We start from the raw sequence: 25,000 nt of genomic DNA on the forward strand, positions 1-25,000 counted from the left end.
TTCTCCAACCCTCCCTCTCTCCCCAGCCCTCCTCCAACCCCCCCCTCTCCCCAACCCTCCCTCTCTCCCCAGCCCTTCTCCAACCCTCCCTCTCTCCCCAGCCCTTCTCCAACCCTCCCTCTCTCCCCAGCCCTTCTCCAACCCTCCCCCTCTCCCCAGCCCTTCTCCAACCCTCCCTCTCTCCCCAGCCCTTCTCCAACCCTCCCTCTCTCCCCAGCCCTTCTCCAACCCTCCCTCTCTCCCCCGCCCTTCTCCAACCCTCCCTCCCTCCCCAGCCCTCCCCCAACCCTCCCCCTCCCCAGCCCTCCTCCTCCCCCAGCCCTTCTCCACCCCTCCCCCAGCCCTCCTCCTCTCCCCAGCCCTCCTCCAACCCTCCCCTCTCCCCAGCCCTCCTCCTCTCCCCAGCCCTCCTCCAACCTTCCCCCTCTCCCCAGCCCTCCTCCAACCCTCCCCCTCCCCCAGCCCTCCCCCTCTCCCCAGCCCTCCCCCAACCCTCCCTCTCCCACCACCTGAAAACAGAAACACCTAAGGCGAACAGTTAATAAAGCCCTATGCCCCCCCCCCGATCTTCCCCGAAGTTCTGCGGCCAAATAAAATAATAGAAATGAATACGGTCTCACGGGGGAAACCTCCCCTCTTCTCCCACTGCCCCCCCCCTCCCCCCCACCATAATTTAATTTCCTATTAAATGATTGCTTAATTATAATTATTATTATTGGTAATTGACGTTTTTCTTTTTTTTTTCCTTTATTCTCCATCCCTCCCTCTCTCTCTCTTTCCGTTCGGCTCCCCTCGCCAGGCCTAGATATTAGAAGCAGGGAGAGAAGAGAGGGATTAAAGAGGATGGGAGGGCAAGAGAAGAGAGGAAAAAGAGAGAGAGACAGAGAGAGAGACAGAGAGAGAGAGAGAGAGAGAGACAGAGAGAGACAGAGAAAGAGACAGACAGAGACAGAGAGAGAGACAGAGAAAGAGACAGACAGAGAGAGACAGAGAGAGAGACAGAGAGAGACAGAGAGAGAGAGAGAGAGACAGAGAGACAGACAGAGAGAGACAGAGAGAGAGAGAGAGAGAGAGAGAGAGAGAGAGAGAGACAGAGACAGAGACAGAGAGAGAGACAGAGACAGAGAGACAGAGACAGAGAGACAGAGAGAGAGAGAGACAGAGAGACAGACAGAGGCCTGAATCACGGAGCCCAGAACTCAACAATATTTCAACCATTTATTGAACTTAGTAGCGCCTTGCAAAAGTGTTCATACCCCCTCCCATTGGATTTCATCACATTGTATTTGTGTTACAAAAGTGGGATTAAATTGTATTTAATTGTCTTTTTGGTCAACAATCTACTCTAACATTTTTTTTAAGATTTGAAAAATGTGATAACGATCTACTCATGTAAATGAGATATTTATTACACAAAGACTGTATATGGATCTTTGCCCAAGAAAGACGATCATAAAACAAAAAATATAAAATACAAAAGTGATTTTTGTCCTTCAACTTTCTGAAGAGGCAACGGCACGTAAATTCTCTCATTATCTGTCACTTAGCGTAGCCATTAGCAATGCTGCTACAAGCACTCAAATTGGAGCTACCTTCCCACTGCAGTGTGTGAAGATCACAAGCCCATAGTAAGTCAATGGGGCTAACTGGCTAGCTGCTACTACTGATAGCTGGCTAACTACCTACCCACTGTAGTGTGTGAAGATCGCAAGCCCATAGTAAGTCAATGGGGCTAACTGGCTAGCTGCTACTACTGATAGCTGGCTAGCTACCTACCCACTGTAGTGTGTGAAGATCGCAAGCCCATAGTAAGTCAATGGGGCTAACTGGCTAGCTGCTACTACTGATAGCTGGCTAGCTACCTACCCACTGTAGTGTGTGAAGATCGCAAGCCCATAGTAAGTCAATGGGGCTAACTGGCTAGCTGCTACTACTACTGATAGCTGGCTAGCTACCTACCCACTGTAGTGTGTGAAGATTGCAAGCCCATAGTAAGTCAATGGGGCTAACTGGCTAGCTGCTACTGTTAGCTCTGCGATCACGAGAACAACAGAAACACCGCTAACCAATCACACGAGAGCTACCGAAACACTGCTAACCAATCACACGAGAACTACAGCAACACCGCTAACCAATCACACGAGTGCTACAGCAACACCGCTAACCAATCACACGAGTACTACAGCAACACCGCTAACCAATCACACGAGAACTACAGAAGCACCGCTAACCAATCACACGAGAACTACAGAGACACCACTAACCAATCACACTGACACACTACTACTGTCCCCACCCCCACACACACACACACTACCCCCCCCACACACACACTACTACTGTTCCCACACACACTACTACTGTCCCCACACACACACACTACTACTGTTCCCACACACACTACTACTGTCCCCACACACACACACTACTACTGTTCCCACACACACACTACTACTGTTCCCACACACACTACTACTGTCCACACACACACTACAACTGTTCCCACACACACACTACTACTGTTCACACACACACACACACACACTACTACTGTCCCCCCCCCACTACTACTGTGCCCCCCCCAACACCCACACACACTACTACTGTTCCCACACACACTACTACTGTCCCCCCCCCACACACACTACCCCCCCCACTACTACTGTGCCCCCCAACACACACACACACTACTACTGCGCCCCCTCCCCACACACACACACTACTACTGTTCCCACACACACTACTACTACTGTTCCCACACACACACTACTACTGTTCCCACACACACACTACTACTGTCCCCACACACACACTACTACTGTTCCCACACACACACTACTACTGTCCCCACACACACACACTACAAATGTTCCCACACACACACTACTACTGTTCCCACACACACTACAACTGTTCCCACACACACACACTACAAATGTTCCCACACACACACTACTACTGTTCCCACACACACTACTACTGTTCCCACACACACACTACTACTGTTCCCACACACACACTACTACTGTTCCCACACACACTACTACTGTTCCCACACACACACTACTACTGTTCCCACACACACACTACTACTGTTCCCACACACACACTACTACTGTTCCCACACACACTACTACTGTCCACACACACACTACTACTGTTCCCACACACACACTACTACTGTTCCCACACACACACTACTACTGTCCCCACACACACACTACTACTGTTCCCACACACACTACTACTGTCCACACACACACACTACAACTGTTCCCACACACACACTACTACTGTCCCCACACACACACTACTACTGTTCCCACACACACTACAACTGTTCCCACACACACACACTACAACTGTTCCCACACACACACTACTACTGTTCCCACACACACACTACTACTGTTCCCACACACACTACAACTGTTCCCACACACACACTACTACTGTTCCCACACACACACTACTACTGTCCCCACACACACACTACTACTGTTCCCACACACACTACTACTGTCCACACACACACACTACTACTGTTCCCACACACACACTACTACTGTCCCCACACACACACTACTACTGTCCCCACACACACTACTACTGTCCACACACACACACTACAACTGTTCCCACACACACACTACTACTGTTCCCACACACACACTACTACTGTCCCCACACACACACTACTACTGTTCCCACACACACTACTACTGTCCACACACACACTACTACTGTTCCCACACACACCCTACTACTGTTCCCACACACACACTACTACTGTCCCCCCCCACACACACACTACAACTGTTCCCACACACACTACAACTGTTCCCACACACACACACTACTACTGTCCACACACACACTACAACTGTTCCCACACACACACTACTACTGTCCCCCCCACACACACACTACTACTGTTCCCACACACACTACTACTGTCCACACACACACTACTACTGTTCCCACACACACCCTACTACTGTTCCCACACACACACTACTACTGTCCCCCCCCACACACACACTACTACTGTTCCCACACACACTACTACTGTTCCCACACACACACTACTACTGTTCCCACACACACACTACTACTGTCCTCCCCACACACACACACTACTACTGTTCCCACACACACACTACTACTGTTCCCACACACACACTACTACTGTTCCCACACACACTACTACTGTTCCCACACACACACTCCTACTGTCCCCACACACACACACCTACTGTCCCCACACACACACACTACTACTGCCCCCCCCCCCCCCCCCCACACACACACACACTACTACTCTGCGCCCCCTCCCCACACACACAGACACACTACTACTGTCCCCACACACACACTACTACTGTCCCCACACACACACTACTACTGTTCCCACACACACACTACTACGGTTCCCACACACACACTACTACTGTCCCCACACACACACTACTACTGTCCCCCCACACACACTACTACTGTTCCCACACACACACACTACTACTGCCCCCCCCACACACACACACACACTACTACTGTCCACACACACACTACTACTGTTCCCACACACACACTACTACGGTTCCCACACACACTACTATTGTTCCCACACACTACTACTGTCCCCCCCCACACACACACACTACTACTGTCCCCACACACTACTACTGTCCCCCCCCACACACACACTACTACTGTCCCCACACACTACTACTGCCCCCCCACACACACACTACTACTGTCCCCACACACACACACATTACTGCTGTCCCCCCCCACACACACACACACTACTACTGTCCCCACACACACACATTACTGCTGTCCCCCCCCCCACACACACACACACTACTACTGTTCCCACACACTACTAATGCCCCCCCACACACACACACTACTACTGTTCCCACACACACACACACACTACTAATGCCCCCCCCCCCCCACACACACACTACTACTGTTCCCACACACTACTACTGTCCCCCCCCACACACACACTACTACTGCCCCCCCCCCACACACACACACACTACTACTGTTCCCACACACTACTACTGTCCCCCCCCCCCACACACACACTACTACTGTTCCCACACACTACTACTGTCCCCCCCCACACACACACACTACTACTGTTCCCACACACTACTACTGTCCCCCCCCACACACACACTACTACTGCCCCCCCACACACACTACTACTGTTCCCACACACTACTACTGCCCCCCCACACACACACTACTACTGCCCCCCCCCCACACACTACTACTGTTCCCACACACTACTACTGTCCCCCCCCCACACACACACTACTACTGCCCCCCCCACACACAGATGTTCCGAGAAGAGTAAAAATAAATAACATTTAAATATTCAGAGTATTCAGACAGGAGGAGTGTTTATCTAACCCTGATGAACTGCTTTCTCTGGCCCCGACACACACACAGACACACACACACACACACGCACACAGACACACACGCACACACACACACACACACACACTATCAGTTCTACCACTATACAACGTGTTGTTGTTAGTTCTACCGCTATACAACGTGTTGTTAGTTCTACCGCTATACAACGTGTTGTTAGTTCTACCGCTATACAACGTGTTGTTAGTTCTACCGCTATACAACGTGTTGTTAGTTCTACCGCTATACAACGTGTTGTGTTAGTTCTACCGCTATACAACGTGTTGTTAGTTCCACCGCTATACAACGTGTTGTTAGTTCTACCGCTATACAACGTGTTGTTAGTTCTACCGCTATACAACGTGTTGTTAGTTCTACCGCTATACAACGTGGTGTTAGTTCTACCGCTATACAACGTGTTGTGTTAGTTCTACCGCTATACAACGTGTTGTTAGTTCTACCGCTATACAACGTGTTGTTAGTTCTACCGCTATACAACGGGTTGTTAGTTCTACCACCATACAATGTGTCGTTAGATCTACCACTAAACAACGTGTCGTTAGATCTACCACTAAACAGCGTGTCGTTAGATCTACCACTAAACAGCGTGTCGTTAGATCTACCACTAAACAGCGTGTCGTTAGATCTACCACTAAACAGCGTGTCGTTAGATCTACCACTAAACAGCGTGTCGTGTTAGTTCTGCCACTATTCAACGTGTTTTTAGCTCTACCACTATTCAATGTGTTGTTAGCTCTACCATTATGCAACGTGTTGTTAGTTCTACCACTATACAACGTGTTGTTAGTTCTACCACTATACAACGTGTTGTTAGTTCTACCACTATACAACGTGTTGTGTTAGTTCTACCACTATACAACGTGTTGTGTTAGTTCTACCACTATACAACGTGTTGTGTTAGTTCTACCACTATACAACGTGTTGTTAGTTCTACCACTATACAACGTGTTGTTAGTTCTACCACTATACAACGTGTTGTGTTAGTTCTACCACAATACAACGTGTTGTTAGTTCTACCACAATACAACGTGTTGTTAGTTCTACCACTATACAACGTGTTGTTAGTTCTACCACTATACAACGTGTTGTTAGTTCTACCACTATACAACGTGTTGTTAGTTCTACCACTATACAACGTGTTGTTAGTTCTACCACTATACAACGTGTTGTTAGTTCTACCACTATACAACGTGTCGTGTTAGTTCTACCACTATACAACGTGTCGTGTTAGTTCTACCACTATACAACGTGTCGTGTTAGTTCTACCACTATACAACGTGTCGTGTTAGTTCTACCACTATACAACGTGTCGTGTTAGTTCTACCACTATACAACGTGTCGTGTTAGTTCTACCGCTATACAACGTGTCGTGTTAGTTCTACCGCTATACAACGTGTTGTTAGTTCTACCGCTATACAACGTGTCGTGTTAGTTCTACCGCTATACAACGTGTCGTGTTAGTTCTACCGCTATACAAAGTGTCGTGTTAGTTCTACCACTATACAACGTGTCGTGTTAGTTCTACCGCTATACAACGTGTCGTGTTAGTTCTACCGCTATACAACGTGTCGTGTTAGTTCTACCGCTATACAACGTGTCGTGTTAGTTCTACCGCTATACAACGTGTCGTGTTAGTTCTACCGCTATACAACGTGTTGTTAGTTCTACCGCTATACAACGTGTTGTTAGTTCTACCGCTATACAACGTGTTGTTAGTTCTACCGCTATACAACGTGTTGTTAGTTCTACCGCTATACAACGTGTTGTTAGTTCTACCGCTATACAACGTGTTGTTAGTTCTACCACTATACAACGTGTCGTGTTAGTTCTACCACTATACAACGTGTCGTGTTAGTTCTACCACTATACAACGTGTTGTTAGTTCTACCACTATACAACGTGTTGTTAGTTCTACCACTATACAACGTGTTGTTAGTTCTACCACTATACAACGTGTTGTGTTAGTTCTACCACTATACAACGTGTTGTTAGTTCTACCACTATACAACGTGTTGTTAGTTCTACCACTATACAACGTGTTGTTAGTTCTACCACTATACAACGTGTTGTGTTAGTTCTACCACAATACAACGTGTCGTTAGTTCTACCACTATACAACGTGTTGTTAGTTCTACCACTATACAACGTGTTGTTAGTTCCACCACTATACAACGTGTTGTTAGTTCCACCACTACAGAGGTGACTGAAGACGGACAACAGAAAAACACACAACTACAAAAACTAGACCATGAATAAAAAAATAAAAATAAACAAAAATATAAAAACGCAACATGTAAAGTGAAATAAAAGATCCCAGAAAATTAACATGCGCACAAAAAGCTTATTACTCTAACATTTTGTGCAGACATTTGTTGACATCCTTGTTAGTGAACTTTGCTCCTTTGCCAAGATAAATCGATCCACCTGACAGGTGTGGCATATCAAGAAGCGGATTTAAACAGCATGGTCATTCCACAGGTGTACCTTGTGCTGGGGCGACAATAAAAGGCCACTCTAAAAAATGTGCAGTTTTGTCACACAATTGCCACAGATGTCTCATGTTTTGTGGGAGCATTGAAATTGGCATTGCTGACTTGCAGGAATGTCTGCCAGAGCTCTTGCCCGGATAATTGAATGTGGGGTTATGGTGTTTGTTGATGTCAACAGAGGGCCCAATGGTGGAGGTGGGGTTATGGTATTTGTTGATGTCAACAGAGGGCCTCACGGTGGAGGTGGGGTGATGGTGTTTGTTGATGTCAACAGAGGGCCCCACGGTGGAGGTGGGGTTATGGTATGGTGTTTGTTGATGTCAACAGAGGGCCCCACGGTGGAGGTGGGGTTATGGTATGGTGTTTGTTGATGTCAACAGAGGGCCTCACGGTGGAGGTGGGGTGATGGTGTTTGTTGATGTCAACAGAGGGACCCACGGTGGAGGTGGGGTTATGATATGGTGTTTGTTGATGTCAACAGAGGGCCCCACGGTGGAGGTGGGGTTATGGTATGGTGTTTGTTGATGTCAACAGAGGGCCCCACGGTGGAGGTGGGGTTATGGTATGGTGTTTGTTGATGTCAACAGAGGGCCTCACGGTGGAGGTGGGGTTATGGTGTTTGTTGATGTCAACAGAGGGCCCCACGGTGGAGGTGGGGTGATGGTATGGTGTTTGTTGATGTCAACAGAGGGCCCCACGGTGGAGGTGGGGTTATGGTATGGTGTTTGTTGATGTCAACAGAGGGCCTCACGGTGAAGGTGGGGTGATGGTATGGTGTTTGTTGATGTCAACAGAGGGCCCCACGGTGGAGGTGGAGTTATGGTATGGTGTTTGTTGATGTCAACAGAGGGCCCCACGGTGGAGGTGGGGTTATGGTGTTTGTTGATGTCAACAGAGGGCCCCATGGTGGAGGTGGGGTTATGGTATTTGTTGATGTCAACAGAGGGCCCCACGGTGGAGGTGGGGTTATGGTATGGTGTTTGTTGATGTCAACAGAGGGCCCAATGGTGGAGGTGGGGTTATGGTATTTGTTGATGTCAACAGAGGGCCTCACGGTGGAGGTGGGGTGATGGTGTTTGTTGATGTCAACAGAGGGCCCCACGGTGGAGGTGGGGTTATGGTATGGTGTTTGTTGATGTCAACAGAGGGCCCCACGGTGGAGGTGGGGTTATGGTATGGTGTTTGTTGATGTCAACAGAGGGCCCCACGGTGGAGGTGGGGTTATGGTATTTGTTGATGTCAACAGAGGGACCCATGGTGGAGGTGGGGTTATGATATGGTGTTTGTTGATGTCAACAGAGGGCCCCACGGTGGAGGTGGGGTTATGGTATGGTGTTTGTTGATGTCAACAGAGGGCCCCACGGTGGAGGTATGGTGTTTGTTGATGTCAACAGAGGGCCCCACGGTGGAGGTGGGGTTATGGTACGGGGGCTAAGCTAAGCTACGGACAACGGACACAATTGCATTTTATCGATGGCAATTTGAATGCACAGAGATACCCGTGACCAGATCCTGAAGCTCATTGTGAGGCCCATTTTGTTTTTGAAGTCATCTGTGACCAACAGATTCATACCTGCATTCCCAGTCATGTGAAATCCAGAGATTATGACCTAATTCATATATTTATTTAAATTTAACTGATTTCCTTCTATGAAACTGTAACGCTGTCAAAAAATCTATTAAATTGTTGCGTTTTTAATTTATTATATTTTTGTTCGGTATAAATATCAAACTACAAAACTAAACAGTGGATAAATAAATAAAATAAAAATAAATAAACTAAGTAACATTGTAGTAGATTATGAGACATGCTACAAAACAGCTTGTTAATGAAGGAGCTTGAGCAACATTTTTTTTTTTAAATCAATTACATTTCCACAGTGAATCTTTTAAAATAAGCAGATAATCAATGATACATCAGACGGTGAAAATAAAAATGTCTCTTGCTCTGTAATCAACGGTCTGAAGAAACACTATTTTTTTTATACCCCCCCCCAGTCGGGCGATTTGATTTTTTTCTACACCCTACACCCTACACCCTACAGCACGCCATCCTCATAGACCTGGGTGACACCCTACACACTATACCCTACACCCTACACCCTACACCCTACAGCACGCCATCCTCATAGACCTGGGTGAGACCCTACACCCTACACACTTCATCCTACACACTACACACTACACTCTATACACTACACCCTATACACTACACCCTATACACTATAGACTATACACTACACCCTACAGCACGCCATCCTCATAGACCTGGGTGAGACCCTACACCCTACACCCTACACACTTCACACTACACCCTATACACTACACCCTATACACTATAGACTACACACTACACCCTACAGCACACCATCCTCATAGACCTGGGTGAGACCCTACACCCTACACACTTCACACTACACCCTATACACTACACCCTATACACTATAGACTACACACTACACCCTACAGCACACCATCCTCATAGACCTGGGTGAGACCCTACACCCTACACACTACACCCTACAGCACGCCATCCTCATAGACCTGGGTGAGACCCTACACACTACACCCTACACACTACACCCTATACACTACACCCTACACCCTATACACTACACCCTATACTCTATATACTACACCCTATACACTACACCCTATACACTATAGACTACACACTACACCCTACAGCACGCCATCCTCATAGACCTGGGTGAGACCCTACACCCTAAACACTACACCCTACACCCTACACTCTATACACTACACCCTATACCCTACACCCTACAGCACGCCATCCTCATAGACCTGGGTGAGACCCTACACCCTAAACACTACACCCTACACCCTACACACTACACTCTATACACTACACCCTATACACTACACCCTATACACTACACCCTAAACACTACACCCTACACCCTAAACACTACACCCTACACCCTACACACTACACCCTACACCCTACACCCTACACCCTATACCCTACACCCTTAATTTTAATGGGTCTGTAGACTGACAACGATGCCGTTTGACGTGTCGGAACGAGTGATTAGTTGATAAAGGAGACAAACTCTGTGGGTTTTTATTCAATTTAAAACGCTGATTTAAAAAAATTAAATAAAAAGAGATTTAGAAAGACAATCTTATTTCAAACTTCTCTTGAATGATTACGTTTTTTTTTTTTTTTAAACACGGATTTAAAAAAAATGTTTTTATTTATTTAATGTCAAACCAAGTCTGTCGTGGGAAATATTATATTAAATATTAGTTAATTAAATATTATAGCAAAATGAAGACGGCTTTTAACAGATTAAAAAAAAGGATGCAAATTCCGATCTGAAATCTCTCCAAACACCTTGAAATGCCATTCACATTATTTTCTCTTTGATTCGATACGAAATAAATATCTTCTGGTGTGAGTATCCTCTGTTATCTGTGTCACCCAGGGCCACACGAGGTGGAACTCTCCCTACCACTACCACACAGCGTGTTTAAACAGGCACCCCACACACACACACACACACACCTCCTCCCTGCACCTAACTGCCCACACACACACACACGCGCGCCTCCTCCCTGCACCTAACGTCCCACACACACACACACACACCCCTCCTCCCTGCACCTAACCTCCCACACACACACACCTCCTCCCTGCACCTAACCTCCCACACACACACACACGCCTCCTCCCTGCACCTAACCTCCCACACACACACACGCCTCCTCCCTGCACCTAACCGCCCACACACACACACACGCCTCTTCCCTGCACCTAACCGCCCACACACACACACACGCCTCTTCCCTGCACCTAACCTCCCACACACACGCCTCCTCACTGCACCTAACCTCCCACACACACACACGCCTCCTCCCTGCACCTAACCGCCCACACACACACACACGCCTCCTCCCTGCACCTAACCTCCCACACACACACACGCCTCCTCCCTGCACCTAACGTCCCACACACACACACACACGCCTCCTCCCTGCACCTAACCGCCCACACACACACACACGCCTCCTCCCTGCACCTAACCGCCCACACACACACACACGCCTCCTCCCTGCACCTAACCTCCCACACACACACACGCCTCCTCCCTGCACCTAACCTCCCACACACACACACGCCTCCTCCCTGCACCTAACCTCCCACACACACACACACACACGCCTCCTCCCTGCACCTAACCTCCCACACACACACACACGCCTCCTCCCTGCACCAAACCGCCCACACACACGTACAAAGCCCCCTACCTAAGCTTCCAGACATAGCAACCCCCCCCCCCATAAACACACACACACACAACTACCAACCACGTCCCCTATCCTGATCTCTTCACACCAGTCCGATGCCCAACACACACACACACACACACACACAACTACCAACCACGTCCCCTATCCTGATCTCTTCACACCAGTCCGATGCCCAACACACACACACACACACACACACACACACAACTACCAACCACGTCCCCTATCCTGATCTCTTCACACCAATCTGATGCCCAACACACACACAGGTCTGACAAACCCTTTGCTTGCTGGTGAGTGTTTCCCGTCAAATGCCAGTTAGGAAGCAGGTTCTGTTTCTGCTGGGGAGAAACGAGAGGTGGTTGGATTAAAACCAGGTAAAAGAGGGGGAATGAGAGAGAGAGAGAGAGAGAGAGAGGGAACGAGAGAGAGAGAGAGAGAGAGAGGGGGAACAAGAGAGAGAGAGAGGGAACAAGAGAGAGAGAGGGAACAAGAGAGAGAGAGGGAACAAGAGAGAGAGGGGGAACAAGAGAGAGAGGGGGAACAAGAGAGAGAGAGGGAGAGGGGGAACAAGAGAGAGAGAGAGGGAACAAGAGAGAGAGAGGGAACAAGAGAGAGAGAGGGAACAAGAGAGGGAGAGGGAACAAGAGAGGGAGAGAGAGAGGGAACAAGAGAGAGAGAGGGAACAAGAGAGGGAGAGGGAACAAGAGAGGGAGAGGGAACAAGAGAGAGAGAGGGAGAGGGAACAAGAGAGAGAGAGAGGGAGAGGGAATGAGAGAGAGAGAGAGAGGGGGAATGAGAGAGAGAGAGAGGGAATGAGAGAGAGAGAGAGGGAATGAGAGAGAGAGAGAGAGGGAATGAGAGAGAGAGAGGGGGAACGAGAGAGAGAGAGAGGGAACGAGAGAGAGAGAGAGGGAACGAGAGAGAGAGAGAGGGAACGAGAGAGAGAGAGAGGGAACGAGAGAGAGAGAGAGAGAGAGAGGGAACAAGAGAGAGAGAGAGAGAGAGAGAGAGGGAATGAGAGAGAGAGAGAGGGAACAAGAGAGAGAGAGAGAGAGGGGGAACAAGAGAGAGAGAGAGAGAGGGGGAACAAGAGAGAGAGAGAGAGGGAACGAGAGAGAGAGAGACAGAGAGAGAGAGAGGGGGAACAAGAGAGAGAGAGAGAGGGAGGGAACGAGAGAAAACAGGGATGAAAAGATAGAAAGGGATAAGTGAAACCTGGGTGTAGAAAAACACCCTGCCGGGGTCCAAACTAGACCTCTAGCCCCCACTACCAGAGAACCAGAGGAGAGAGGAGAGGACCCAACACCCTGCTGGGGTCCAAACTAGGCCTCTAGCCCCTACTACTACCAGAGGAGAGAGGAGAGGACCCAACACCCTGCCGGGGTCCAAACTAGACCTCTAGCCCCCTACTACCAGAGAACCAGAGGAGAGAGGAGAGGACCCAACACCCTGCCGGGGTCCAAACTAGACCTCTAGCCCCCACTACCAGAGAACCAGAGGAGAGAGGAGAGGACCCAACACCCTGCCGGGGTCCAAACTAGACCTCTAGCCCCCACTACCAGAGAACCAGAGGAGAGAGGAGAGGACCCAACACCCTGCCGGGGTCCAAACTAGACCTCTAGCCCCCACTACCAGAGAACCAGAGGAGAGAGGAGAGGACCCAACACCCTGCCGGGGTCCAAACTAGGCCTCTAGCCCCTACTACTACCAGAGAACCAGAGGAGAGAGGAGAGGACCCAACACCCTGCCGGGGTCCAAACTAGACCTCTAGCCCCTACTACTACCAGAGAACCAGAGGAGAGAGGAGAGGACCCAACACCCTGCCGGGGTCCAAACTAGGCCTCTAGCCCCTACTACTACCAGAGGAGAGAGGAGAGGACCCAACACCCTGCCGGGGTCCAAACTAGGCCTCTAGCCCCCTACTACCAGAGAACCAGAGGAGAGAGGAGAGGACCCAACACCCTGCCGGGGTCCAAACTAGACCTCTAGCCCCCACTACCAGAGAACCAGAGGAGAGAGGTGAGGACCCAACACCCTGCCGGGGTCCAAACTAGGCCTCTAGCCCCTACTACTACCAGAGGAGAGAGGAGAGGACCCAACACCCTGCCGGGGTCCAAACTAGGCCTCTAGCCCCTACTACTACCAGAGAACCAGAGGAGAGAGGAGAGGACCCAACACCCTGCCGGGGTCCAAACTAGACCTCTAGCCCCTACTACTACCAGAGAACCAGAGGAGAGAGGAGAGGACCCAACACCCTGCCGGGGTCCAAACTAGGCCTCTAGCCCCTACTACTACCAGAGGAGAGAGGAGAGGACCCAACACCCTGCCGGGGTCCAAACTAGGCCTCTAGCCCCCTACTACCAGAGAACCAGAGGAGAGAGGAGAGGACCCAACACCCTGCCGGGGTCCAAACTAGGCCTCTAGCCCCCTACTACCAGAGAACCAGAGGAGAGAGGAGAGGACCCAACACCCTGCCGGGGTCCAAACTAGGCCTATTGCCCCCTACTAATACCAGAGAACCAGAGGAGAGAGGAGAGGACCCAACACCCTGCCGGGGTCCAAACTAGGCCTCTAGCCCCCTACTAATACCAGAGAACCAGAGGAGAGAGGAGAGGACCCAACACCCTGCCGGGGTCCAAACTAGACCTCTAGGCCCCTACTACTACCAGAGAACAAGAGGAGAGAGGAGAGGACCCAACACCCTGCCAGGGTCCAAACTAGGCCTCTAGCCCCCTACTACCAGAGAACCAGAGGAGAGAGGAGAGGACCCAACACCCTGCCGGGGTCCAAACTAGGCCTCTAGCCCCCTACTACCAGAGAACCAGAGGAGAGAGGAGAGGACCCAACACCCTGCCGGGGTCCAAACTAGGCCTCTAGCCCCTACTACTACCAGAGAACCAGAGGAGAGGACCCAACACCCTGCCGGGGTCCAAACTAGGCCTCTAGCCCCTACTACTACCAGAGGAGAGAGGAGAGGACCCAACACCCTGCCGGGGTCCAAACTAGGCCTCTAGCCCCTACTACTACCAGAGGAGAGAGGAGAGGACCCAACACCCTGCCGGGGTCCAAACTAGGCCTCTAGCTCCTACTACTACCAGAGAACCAGAGGAGAGGACCCAACACCCTGCCGTGGTCCAAACTAGGCCTCTAGCCCCTACTACTACCAGAGAACCAGAGGAGAGGACCCAACACCCTGCCGGGGTCCAAACTAGGCCTCTAGCCCCTACTACTACCAGAGAACCAGAGGAGAGAGGAGAGAGGAGAGGACCCAACACCCTGCCGTGGTCCAAACTAGGCCTCTAGCCCCCTACTAATACCAGAGAACCAGAGGAGAGAGGAGAGAGGAGAGGACCCAACACCCTGCCGTGGTCCAAACTAGGCCTCTAGCCCCTACTACTACCAGAGAACCAGAGGAGAGAGGAGAGGACCCAACACCCTGCCGTGGTCCAAACTAGGCCTCTAGCCCCTACTACTACCAGAGAACCAGAGGAGAGGACCCAACACCCTGCCGGGGTCCAAACTAGGCCTCTAGCCCCCTACTACTACCAGAGAACCAGAGGAGAGAGGAGAGAGGAGAGGACCCAACACCCTGCCGGGGTCCAAACTAGGCCTCTAGCCCCTACTACTACCAGAGAACCAGAGGAGAGGACCCAACACCCTGCCGGGGTCCAAACTAGGCCTTTAGCCCCTACTACTACCAGAGAACCAGAGGAGAGAGGAGAGGACCCAACACCCTGCCGGGGTCCAAACTAGGCCTCTAGCCCCTACTACTACCAGAGAACCAGAGGAGAGTGGAGAGGACCCAACACCCTGCCGGGGTCCAAACTAGGCCTCTAGCCCCTACTACTACCAGAGAACCAGAGGAGAGAGGAGAGGACCCAACACCCTGCCGGGGTCCAAACTAGGCCTCTAGCCCCTACTACTACCAGAGAACCAGAGGAGAGAGGAGAGGACCCAACACCCTGCCGTGGTCCAAACTAGGCCTCTAGCCCCTACTACTACCAGAGAACCAGAGGAGAGAGGAGAGGACCCAACACCCTGCCGTGGTCCAAACTAGGCCTCTAGCCCCCTACTACTACCAGAGAACCAGAGGAGAGAGGAGAGAGGAGAGGACCCAACACCCTGCCGTGGTCCAAACTAGGCCTCTAGCCACTACTACTACCAGAGAACCAGAGGAGAGGACCCAACACCCTGCCGGGGTCCAAACTAGGCCTCTAGCCCCCTACTACTACCAGAGAACCAGAGGAGAGAGGAGAGGACCCAACACCCTGCCGGGGTCCAAACTAGGCCTCTAGCCCCTACTACTACCAGAGAACCAGAGGAGAGGACCCAACACCCTGCCGGGGTCCAAACTAGGCCTCTAGCCCCTACTACTACCAGAGAACCAGAGGAGAGAGGAGAGGACCCAACACCCTGCCGGGGTCCAAACTAGGCCTCTAGCCCCTACTACTACCAGAGAACCAGAGGAGAGAGGAGAGGACCCAACACCCTGCCAGGGTCCAAACTAGGCCTCTAGCCCCTACTACTACCAGAGAACCAGAGGAGAGAGGAGAGGACCCAACACCCTGCCGTGGTCCAAACTAGGCCTCTAGCCCCCACTACCAGAGGAGAGAGGAGAGGACCCAACACCCTGCCGGGGTCCAAACTAGGCCTCTAGCCCCTACTACTACCAGAGAACCAGAGGAGAGAGGAGAGGACCCAACACCCTGCCGGGGTCCAAACTAGGCCTCTAGCCCCTACTACTACCAGAGAACCAGAGGAGAGAGGAGAGGACCCAACACCCTGCCGTGGTCCAAACTAGGCCTCTAGCCCCCACTACCAGAGGAGAGAGGAGAGGACCCAACACCCTGCCGGGGTCCAAACTAGGCCTCTAGCCCCCACTACCAGAGAACCAGAGGAGAGGACCCAACACCCTGCCGGGGTCCAAACTAGGCCTCTAGCCCCCACTACCAGAGAACCAGAGGAGAGAGGAGAGGACCCAACACCCTGCCGGGGTCCAAACTAGGCCTCTAGCCCCCTACTACTACCAGAGGAGAGAGGAGAGGACCCAACACCCTGCCGGGGTCCAAACTAGACCTCTAGGCCTCTACTACTACCAGAGAACCAGAGGAGAGGACCCAACACCCTGCCGGGGTCCAAACTAGACCTCTAGGCCCCTACTACTACCAGAGAACCAGAGGAGAGAGGAGAGGACCCAACACCCTGCCGGGGTCCAAACTAGACCTCTAGGCCCCTACTACTACCAGAGAACCAGAGGAGAGAGGAGAGGACCCAACACCCTGCCGGGGTCCAAACTAGACCTCTAGGCCCCTACTACTACCAAATAACCAGAGGAGAGAGAAGATGTCTTACCTTTCTCCCCTGTAAGTGAGTGAAGAGAAACCTTTTCCCCCCCAAAACGCTAGCAGGAAGACGAGACACAGATCCGCTCGCCGACAGACGCGGGCAGACCGGCCTTTAAGCCTCAAACAAAGTTTGGTGTGCACAGGACCAAGACCAAGGGGACAACAAGAGGGTGAGAGAAAGAGGAGAATAGAGGAGAGAAAAGGAGAGAGTCTGAAACCCCCCCCCAGTGACTGCTGGGTTTTGAAGGAGTTTTATTATCCAGTTCCATCTGGCTGCTGCTGGAAGAGACAGACACACCCGGGTTCTCCGATTGGGATGTGTGTGTGTGTGTGTGTGTGTGTGTGTGTGTGTGTGTGTGTGTGTGTGTGTGTGTGTGTGTGTGTGTGTGTGTGAGACAATGAGAAGTTCGTCCTTCGTCGGACTCTGAGTACAAATAGAATACTGAAGCGACTGGGCCTTTTCATCTCCTCCTCCCCCCGCCTCCCCCTTACGCCTCCCCCCTTACGCCTCCCCCTTACGCCTCCCCCCTTACGCCTCCCCTCCACCTCCTCACCCCTACGCCTCCCCCCTTACCCTTCCGCCTCCCCCCTTACCCCTCCCTGCTTACCCCTCCCCTCCCCTACGCCTCCCCCTTACCCTTCCGCCTCCCCCCTGTCCTTGTTCCTGCCCAAACACCAAACTGCAAGACAGTGGACTGGCAGAACCACTGTGTGTGTGTGTGTGTGTGTGTGTGTGTGTGTGTGTGTGTGTGTGTGTGTGTGTGTGTGTGTGTGTGTGTGTGTGTGTGTGTAACATGTTTTCACAAGGTGACTAATAGTATTTAAATGCTTAAAAGTCTCACAGCAAAAAAACACTAAATCACCCTTCACTATACTCACTGTGGAGACCTGTCTATATTCAGACCTCATTCACTATACTCACTGTGGAGACCTGTCTATATTCAGACCTCATTCACTAAACTCACTGTGGAGACTGTCTATATTCAGACCTCATTCACTATACTCACTGTGGAGACCTCTGTCTATATTCAGACCTCATTTACTGTGGAGACCTCTGTCTATATTCAGACCTCATTCACTATACTCACTGTGGAGACCTCTGTCTATATTCAGACCTCATTCACTATACTCACTGTGGAGACCTCTGTCTATATTCAGACCTCATTCACTATACTCACTGTGGAGACCTCTGTCTATATTCAGACCTCATTCACTATACTCACTGTGGAGACCTGTCTATATTCAGACCTCATTCACTATACTCACTGTGGAGACCTCTGTCTATATTCAGACCTCATTCACTAAACTCACTGTGGAGACCTCTGTCTATATTCAGACCTCATTCACTATACTCACTGTGGAGACCTCTGTCTATATTCAGACCTCATTTACTATACTCACTGTGGAGACCTGTCTATATTCAGACCTCATTTACTATACTCACTGTGGAGACCTCTGTCTATATTCAGACCTCATTCACTATACTCACTGTGGAGACCTGTCTATATTCAGACCTCACTCACTGTGGAGACCTCTGTCTATATTCAGACCTCATTCACTATACTCACTGTGGAGACCTCTGTCTATATTCAGACCTCATTCACTAAACTCACTGTGGAGACCTGTCTATATTCAGACCTCATTCACTAAACTCACTGTGGAGACCTCTGTCTCTATTCAGACCTCATTCACTATACTCACTGTGGAGACCTCTGTCTATATTCAGACCTCATTCACTATACTCACTGTGGAGACCTCTGTCTATATTCAGACCTCATTCACTATACTCACTGTGGAGACCTCTGTCTATATTCAGACCTCATTTACTATACTCACTGTGGAGACCTCTGTCTATATTCAGACCTCATTTACTATACTCACTGTGGAGACCTCTGTCTATATTCAGACCTCATTCACTATACTCACTGTGGAGACCTGTCTATATTCAGACCTCACTCACTGTGGAGACCTCTGTCTATATTCAGACCTCATTCACTATACTCACTGTGGAGACCTGTCTATATTCAGACCTCACTCACTGTGGAGACCTCTGTCTATATTCAGACCTCATTCACTATACTCACTGTGGAGACCTCTGTCTATATTCAGACCTCATTCACTATACTCACTGTGGAGACCTGTCTATATTCAGACCTCATTCACTAAACTCACTGTGGAGACCTGTCTATATTCAGACCTCATTCACTATACTCACTGTGGAGACCTCTGTCTATATTCAGACCTCATTCACTATACTCACTGTGGAGACCTCTGTCTATATTCAGACCTCATTTACTATACTCACTGTGGAGACCTCTGTCTATATTCAGACCTCATTTACTATACTCACTGTGGAGACCTCTGTCTATATTCAGACCTCATTCACTATACTCACTGTGGAGACCTGTCTATATTCAGACCTCACTCACTGTGGAGACCTCTGTCTATATTCAGACCTCATTCACTATACTCACTGTGGAGACCTGTCTATATTCAGACCTCATTTACTGTGGAGACCTCTGTCTATATTCAGACCTCATTCACTATACTCACTGTGGAGACCTCTGTCTATATTCAGACCTCATTCACTATACTCACTGTGGAGACCTCTGTCTATATTCAGACCTCATTCACTATACTCACTGTGGAGACCTCTGTCTATATTCAGACCCCGCCCCCTTTCCTCTGGCTAGCTGGTCTATATTCAGACCCCGCCCCCTTTCCTCTGGCTAGCCTGTCTATACTCCGCCCCCTTTCCTGTGGAGACCTCTGTCTATATTCAGACCCCGCCCCCTTTCCTCTGGCTAGCCTGTCTATACCCCACCCCCTTTCCTCTGGCTAGCCTGTCTATATTCAGACCCCGCCCCCTTCCATCTGGCTAGCCTGTCTATACTCCTCCCCCTTTCCTCCGGCAAGCTGTTCTATATTCAGACCCCGCCCCTTTCCTGTTTCCTTTCCACTCCCAAAACCTTCTCTCTCCCCCCCCCACACTCCCCCCGTGACCCCCGTGTGCAGACATGAGATCAAGCTCCAGAGATCACAGGGGGTGGGGTAAGATCAGCCCAAACACAGAGCCCCATACCAACTCTTGAACCTCTCCCTTCCCCTGGTCTGTGTGTGGTGGGTGTGGTGTGTGTGTGTGTGTGTGCAGGGGCACTCTTGCAGAAACCTCAGCCCAGGGAAATTCAAATGAGGGAGTAACAGAGTGAGAACAAGAGAAAGAGAGAGAGAGAATGAGAGAGAGAGAATGAGGGAGAGAGGGGAGAGAGAATCGGAGAGAGACAGACAGGGGGGAGAGAGAATGGGAGAGAAAATGGGAGAGAGAGAGAGAGAGAGAGAGAAACGGGAGAGAGAATGAGAGAGACAGAGAGAATGGGAGAGAAAATGGGAGAGAGAGAGGGCGAGAGAGAAAAGGAGAGAGAGGGGAGAGAGAGAAAAGGAGAGAGAGGGGAGAGAGAGAAAAGGAGAGAGACAGAGACGGGGGGGGAGAGAGAATGGGAGAGAAAATGGGAGAGAGAGAATGAGAGAATGAGAGAGAGGGGAGAGAGAGAAAAGGAGAGAGAATGAGAGAGAGAGGTTGCTGAGGTTGCAGGTTTGCTAATGTGTAGATCTGAAGAGATTTGCAGAAAACATTTTTACTCTCTTCCCTCTCTCTCTCCCTCTCTCTTCCCTCTCTCTCTCTCTCCCTCTCTCTCTCTCCCTCTCTCTCTCTCCCTCTCTCTCTCCCTCTCTCTCTCCCTCTTGGTGTATCTGTTGTTAGTTTATGGCATTAGCGTTACGAGCGGTGTGTGTGTGTGTGTGTGTGTGTGTGCACATGCTGATTAGAATCCAGTTCTCCACACACTCACACACACGTCAACACAACGCTAACAGGTAGATGGGATGTTCTGGACCAACGCAACACGAACAGGGAGATGGATGTTCTGAATGTTTTTGACCAACACAACACCCTCCCTTTAATGTCTCCTTCTCCCTCCCACACTCCCTCCCTTTAATGTATCCTTCTCCCTCCCACACTCCCTCCCTTTAATGTCTCCTTCTCCCTCCCACTCCCTCCCTTTAATGTCTCTTTCTCCCTCCCTCCCTCCCTCCCTTTAATGTCTCCTTCTCCCTCCCACCCTCCCTTTAATGTCTCCTTCTCCCACCCACCCTCCCTTTAATGTCTCCTTCTCCCACCCACCCTCCCTTTAATGTCTCCTTCTCCCTCCCTCCCTTTAATGTCTCCCCCACACTCCCTTTAATGTCTCCTTCTCCCTCCCTTTAATGTCTCCTTCTCCCCCCTCCCCACCACCCTCCCTTTAATGTCTCCTTCTCCCTCCCACCCTCCCTTTAATGTCTCCTTCTCCCTCCCTCCCTACCTTTAATGTCTCCTTCTCCCTCCCTCTCTCTCTCCCCCTCCCTTTAATATCTCCTCCTCCCTCCCTTTAATGTCTCCCCCCCTCCCTACCTTTAATGTCTCCTCCCCTCGTTTCCTCCCTACCTTTAATGTCTCCGTCTCCCTCCCTCCCTTCCTCCCTACCTTCAATGTCTCCTACGCCCTCCCTTGTTTCATCCCTACATTTAATGTCTCCTCCTCCCTCCAGCCCTCCCTCCCTCGATTCCTCCCTACCTTTAATGTCTCCTTCTCCCTCCCTCCCTTCCTCGTTTCCTCCCTACGTTTAATATCTCCTTCCCTCCCTCCCTTCCTCGTTTCCTCCCTACGTTTAATATCTCCTTCTCCCTCCCTCCCTCGTTTCCTCCCTACGTTTAATATCTCCTTCTCCCTCCCTCCCTCCCTTCCTCGTTTCCTCCCTACCTTTAATATCTCCTTCTCCCGCCCTCCCTCGTTTCCTCCCTACCTTTAATATCTCCTTCTCCCGCCCTCCCTCGTTTCCTCCATACCTTTAATGTCTCCTTCTCCCTCCCTCCCTCGTTTCCTCCCTCCCTCGTTTCCTCCCTACCTTTAATATCTCCTTCTCCCTCCCTCCCTCATTTCCTCCCTACGTTTAATATCTCCTTCTCCCTCCCTCCCTCCCTTTAATATCTCCTTCTCCCTCCCTCCCTCCCTTCCTCCCTACCTTTAATATCTCCTTCTCCCTCCCTCCCTTCCTCGTTTCCTCCCTACCTTTAATATCTCCTTCTCCCTCCCTCCCTCCCTTCCTCGTTTCCTCCCTACCTTTAATATCTCCTCCTCCCTCCCTCCCTCCCTCCCACATTTCCTCCCTACCTTTAATATCTCCTTCTCCCTCCCTCCCTCCCTTCCTCGTTTCCTCCCTACGTTTAATATCTCCTTCTCCCTCCCTCCCTCGTTTCCTCCCTACGTTTAATACCTCCCTCCCTCCCTCCCTCGTTTCCTCCCTACGTTTAATATCTCCTTCTCCCTCCCTCCCTCCCTCGTTTCCTCCCTACCTTTAATGTCTCCTTCTCCCTCCCTCCCTTCCTCGTTTCCTCCCTACCTTTAATATCTCCTTCTCCCTCCCTTCCTCGTTTCCTCCCTACCTTTAATGTCTCCTCCTCCCTCCCTCCCTCCCTCCCTCCCTCGTTTCCTCCCTACCTTTAATATCTCCTCCTCCCTCCCTTCCTCCCTACCTTTAATGTCTCCTTCTCCCTCCCTCCCTTCCTCGTTTCCTCCCTACCTTTACTGTCTCCTTCTCCCTCCCGCCCTTCCTCGTTTCCTCCCTACCTTTAATGTCTCCTTCTCCCTCCCTCCCTCGTTTCCTCCCTACGTTTAATATCTCCTTCTCCCTCCCTCCCTTCCTCATTTCCTCCCTACCTTTAATGTCTCCTCCTCCCTCCCTCCCTCCCTCCCTCCCTCCCTCCCTCGTTTCCTCCCTACCTTTAATATCTCCTCCTCCCTCCCTTCCTCCCTACCTTTAATGTCTCCTTCTCCCTCCCTCCCTTCCTCGTTTCCTCCCTACGTTTAATATCTCCTTCTCCCTCCCTCCCTTCCTCATTTCCTCCCTACCTTTAATGTCTCCTTCTCCCTCCCTCCCTCCCTCCCTCCCTCGTTTCCTCCCTACCTTTAATGTCTCCTTCTCCCTCCAGGTTCAGTATGATGCCCTGGTCTCCATCTTGTTTCCCGCTGCCAAGAATCATCCAGCTCTCCAGACTGTCCGAATCAGAGTCCGATCCAGACTTCGCTCCGGATTCTGAGTCCAACACCACCACCGAGTCAGAGTTCACACTGGAGCTCCTCCTCTTTGGGGCGGGGTTTCTCTAAGGGGGACGGACAACGTAATAAATGGTATTGTTCATGGATGACTGTTCATGATGCAGCACCAACGGCTAGATAATCAGAACCGGCGTGGAGTTGGTTGTGGAGCATGCTGCATCTGGGTCTGGGGTACTGCCACCTAGGCTGCCTTTACACAGGCAGTTGAGATCTGATATTGCCACTTCATTGCTCTTTTGACCAATCACATCATTTTTCAGAGCTGATCTGATTCTAGAAGGGGTTGGTGTTTCTAGAGATCAACACTGTCCCAGGGGGAGTCGTTATGTTACTGTCTAGAAGGGGTTGGTGTTTCTAGAGATCAATACTGTCCCAGGGGGAGTCGTTATGTTACTGTCTAGAAGGGGTTGGTGTTTCTAGAGATCAATACTGTCCCAGGGGGAGTCGTTATGTTATTGTCTAGAAGTGGTTGGTGTTTCTAGAGATCAACACTGTCCCAGGGGGGAGTCGTTATGTTACTGTCTAGAAGGGGTTGGTGTTTCTAGAGATCAATACTGTCCCAGGGGGAGTCGTTATGTTACTGTCTAGAAGGGGTTGGTGTTTCTAGAGATCAACACTGTCCCAGGGGGGGTCGTTATGTTACTGTCTAGAAGGGGTTGGTGTTTCTAGAGATCAACACTGTCCCAGGGGGGGTCGTTATGTTACTGTCTAGAAGGGGTTGGTGTTTCTAGAGATCAATACTGTACCAGAGTCATTATGTTACTGTCTAGAAGGGGTTGGTGTTTCTAGAGATCAATACTGTCTCAGAGGGGAGTCATTATGTTACTGTCTAGAAGGGGTTGGTGTTTCTAGAGATCAACACTGTCCCAGGGGGAGTCGTTATGTTACTGTCTAGAAGGGGTTGGTGTTTCTAGAGATCAACACTGTCCCAGGGGGGGTCGTTATGTTACTATCTAGAAGGGGTTGGTGTTTCTAGAGATCAACACTGTCCCAGGGGGAGTTGTTATGTTACTGTCTAGAAGGGGTTGGTGTTTCTAGAGATCAATACTGTCCCAGGGGGGAGTCATTATGTTACTGTCTAGAAGGGGTTGGTGTTTCTAGAGATCAATACTGTCTCAGAGGGGAGTCGTTATGTTACTGTCTAGAAGGGGTTGGTGTTTCTAGAGATCAATACTGTCCCAGGGGGAGTCGTTATGTTACTGTCTAGAAGGGGTTGGTGTTTCTAGAGATCAATACTGTACCAGAGTCATTATGTTACTGTCTAGAAGGGGTTGGTGTTT

At 50.5% G+C, this 25,000-nt stretch overlaps 1 protein-coding gene across 1 annotated transcript in view; it reads right to left on the reverse strand.

The window, feature by feature from the left end:
- Window positions 1-25,000, reverse strand: part of LOC135529892 (zinc finger CCHC domain-containing protein 7-like) — a 60,289-nt gene that overhangs the window by 32,508 nt on the left and 2,781 nt on the right. Inside the window, exon 3 of the mRNA XM_064958300.1 lies at window positions 23,569-23,764. Within this exon, the coding sequence (XP_064814372.1) occupies window positions 23,569-23,764 (196 nt within the window). The remainder of the gene's footprint in view (window positions 1-23,568; window positions 23,765-25,000) is intronic.

The sequence above is a fragment of the Oncorhynchus masou genome, unplaced genomic scaffold, assembly GCF_036934945.1.
Source record: "Oncorhynchus masou masou isolate Uvic2021 unplaced genomic scaffold, UVic_Omas_1.1 unplaced_scaffold_1205, whole genome shotgun sequence".
Classification (NCBI taxonomy): Eukaryota; Metazoa; Chordata; class Actinopteri; order Salmoniformes; family Salmonidae; genus Oncorhynchus; species Oncorhynchus masou.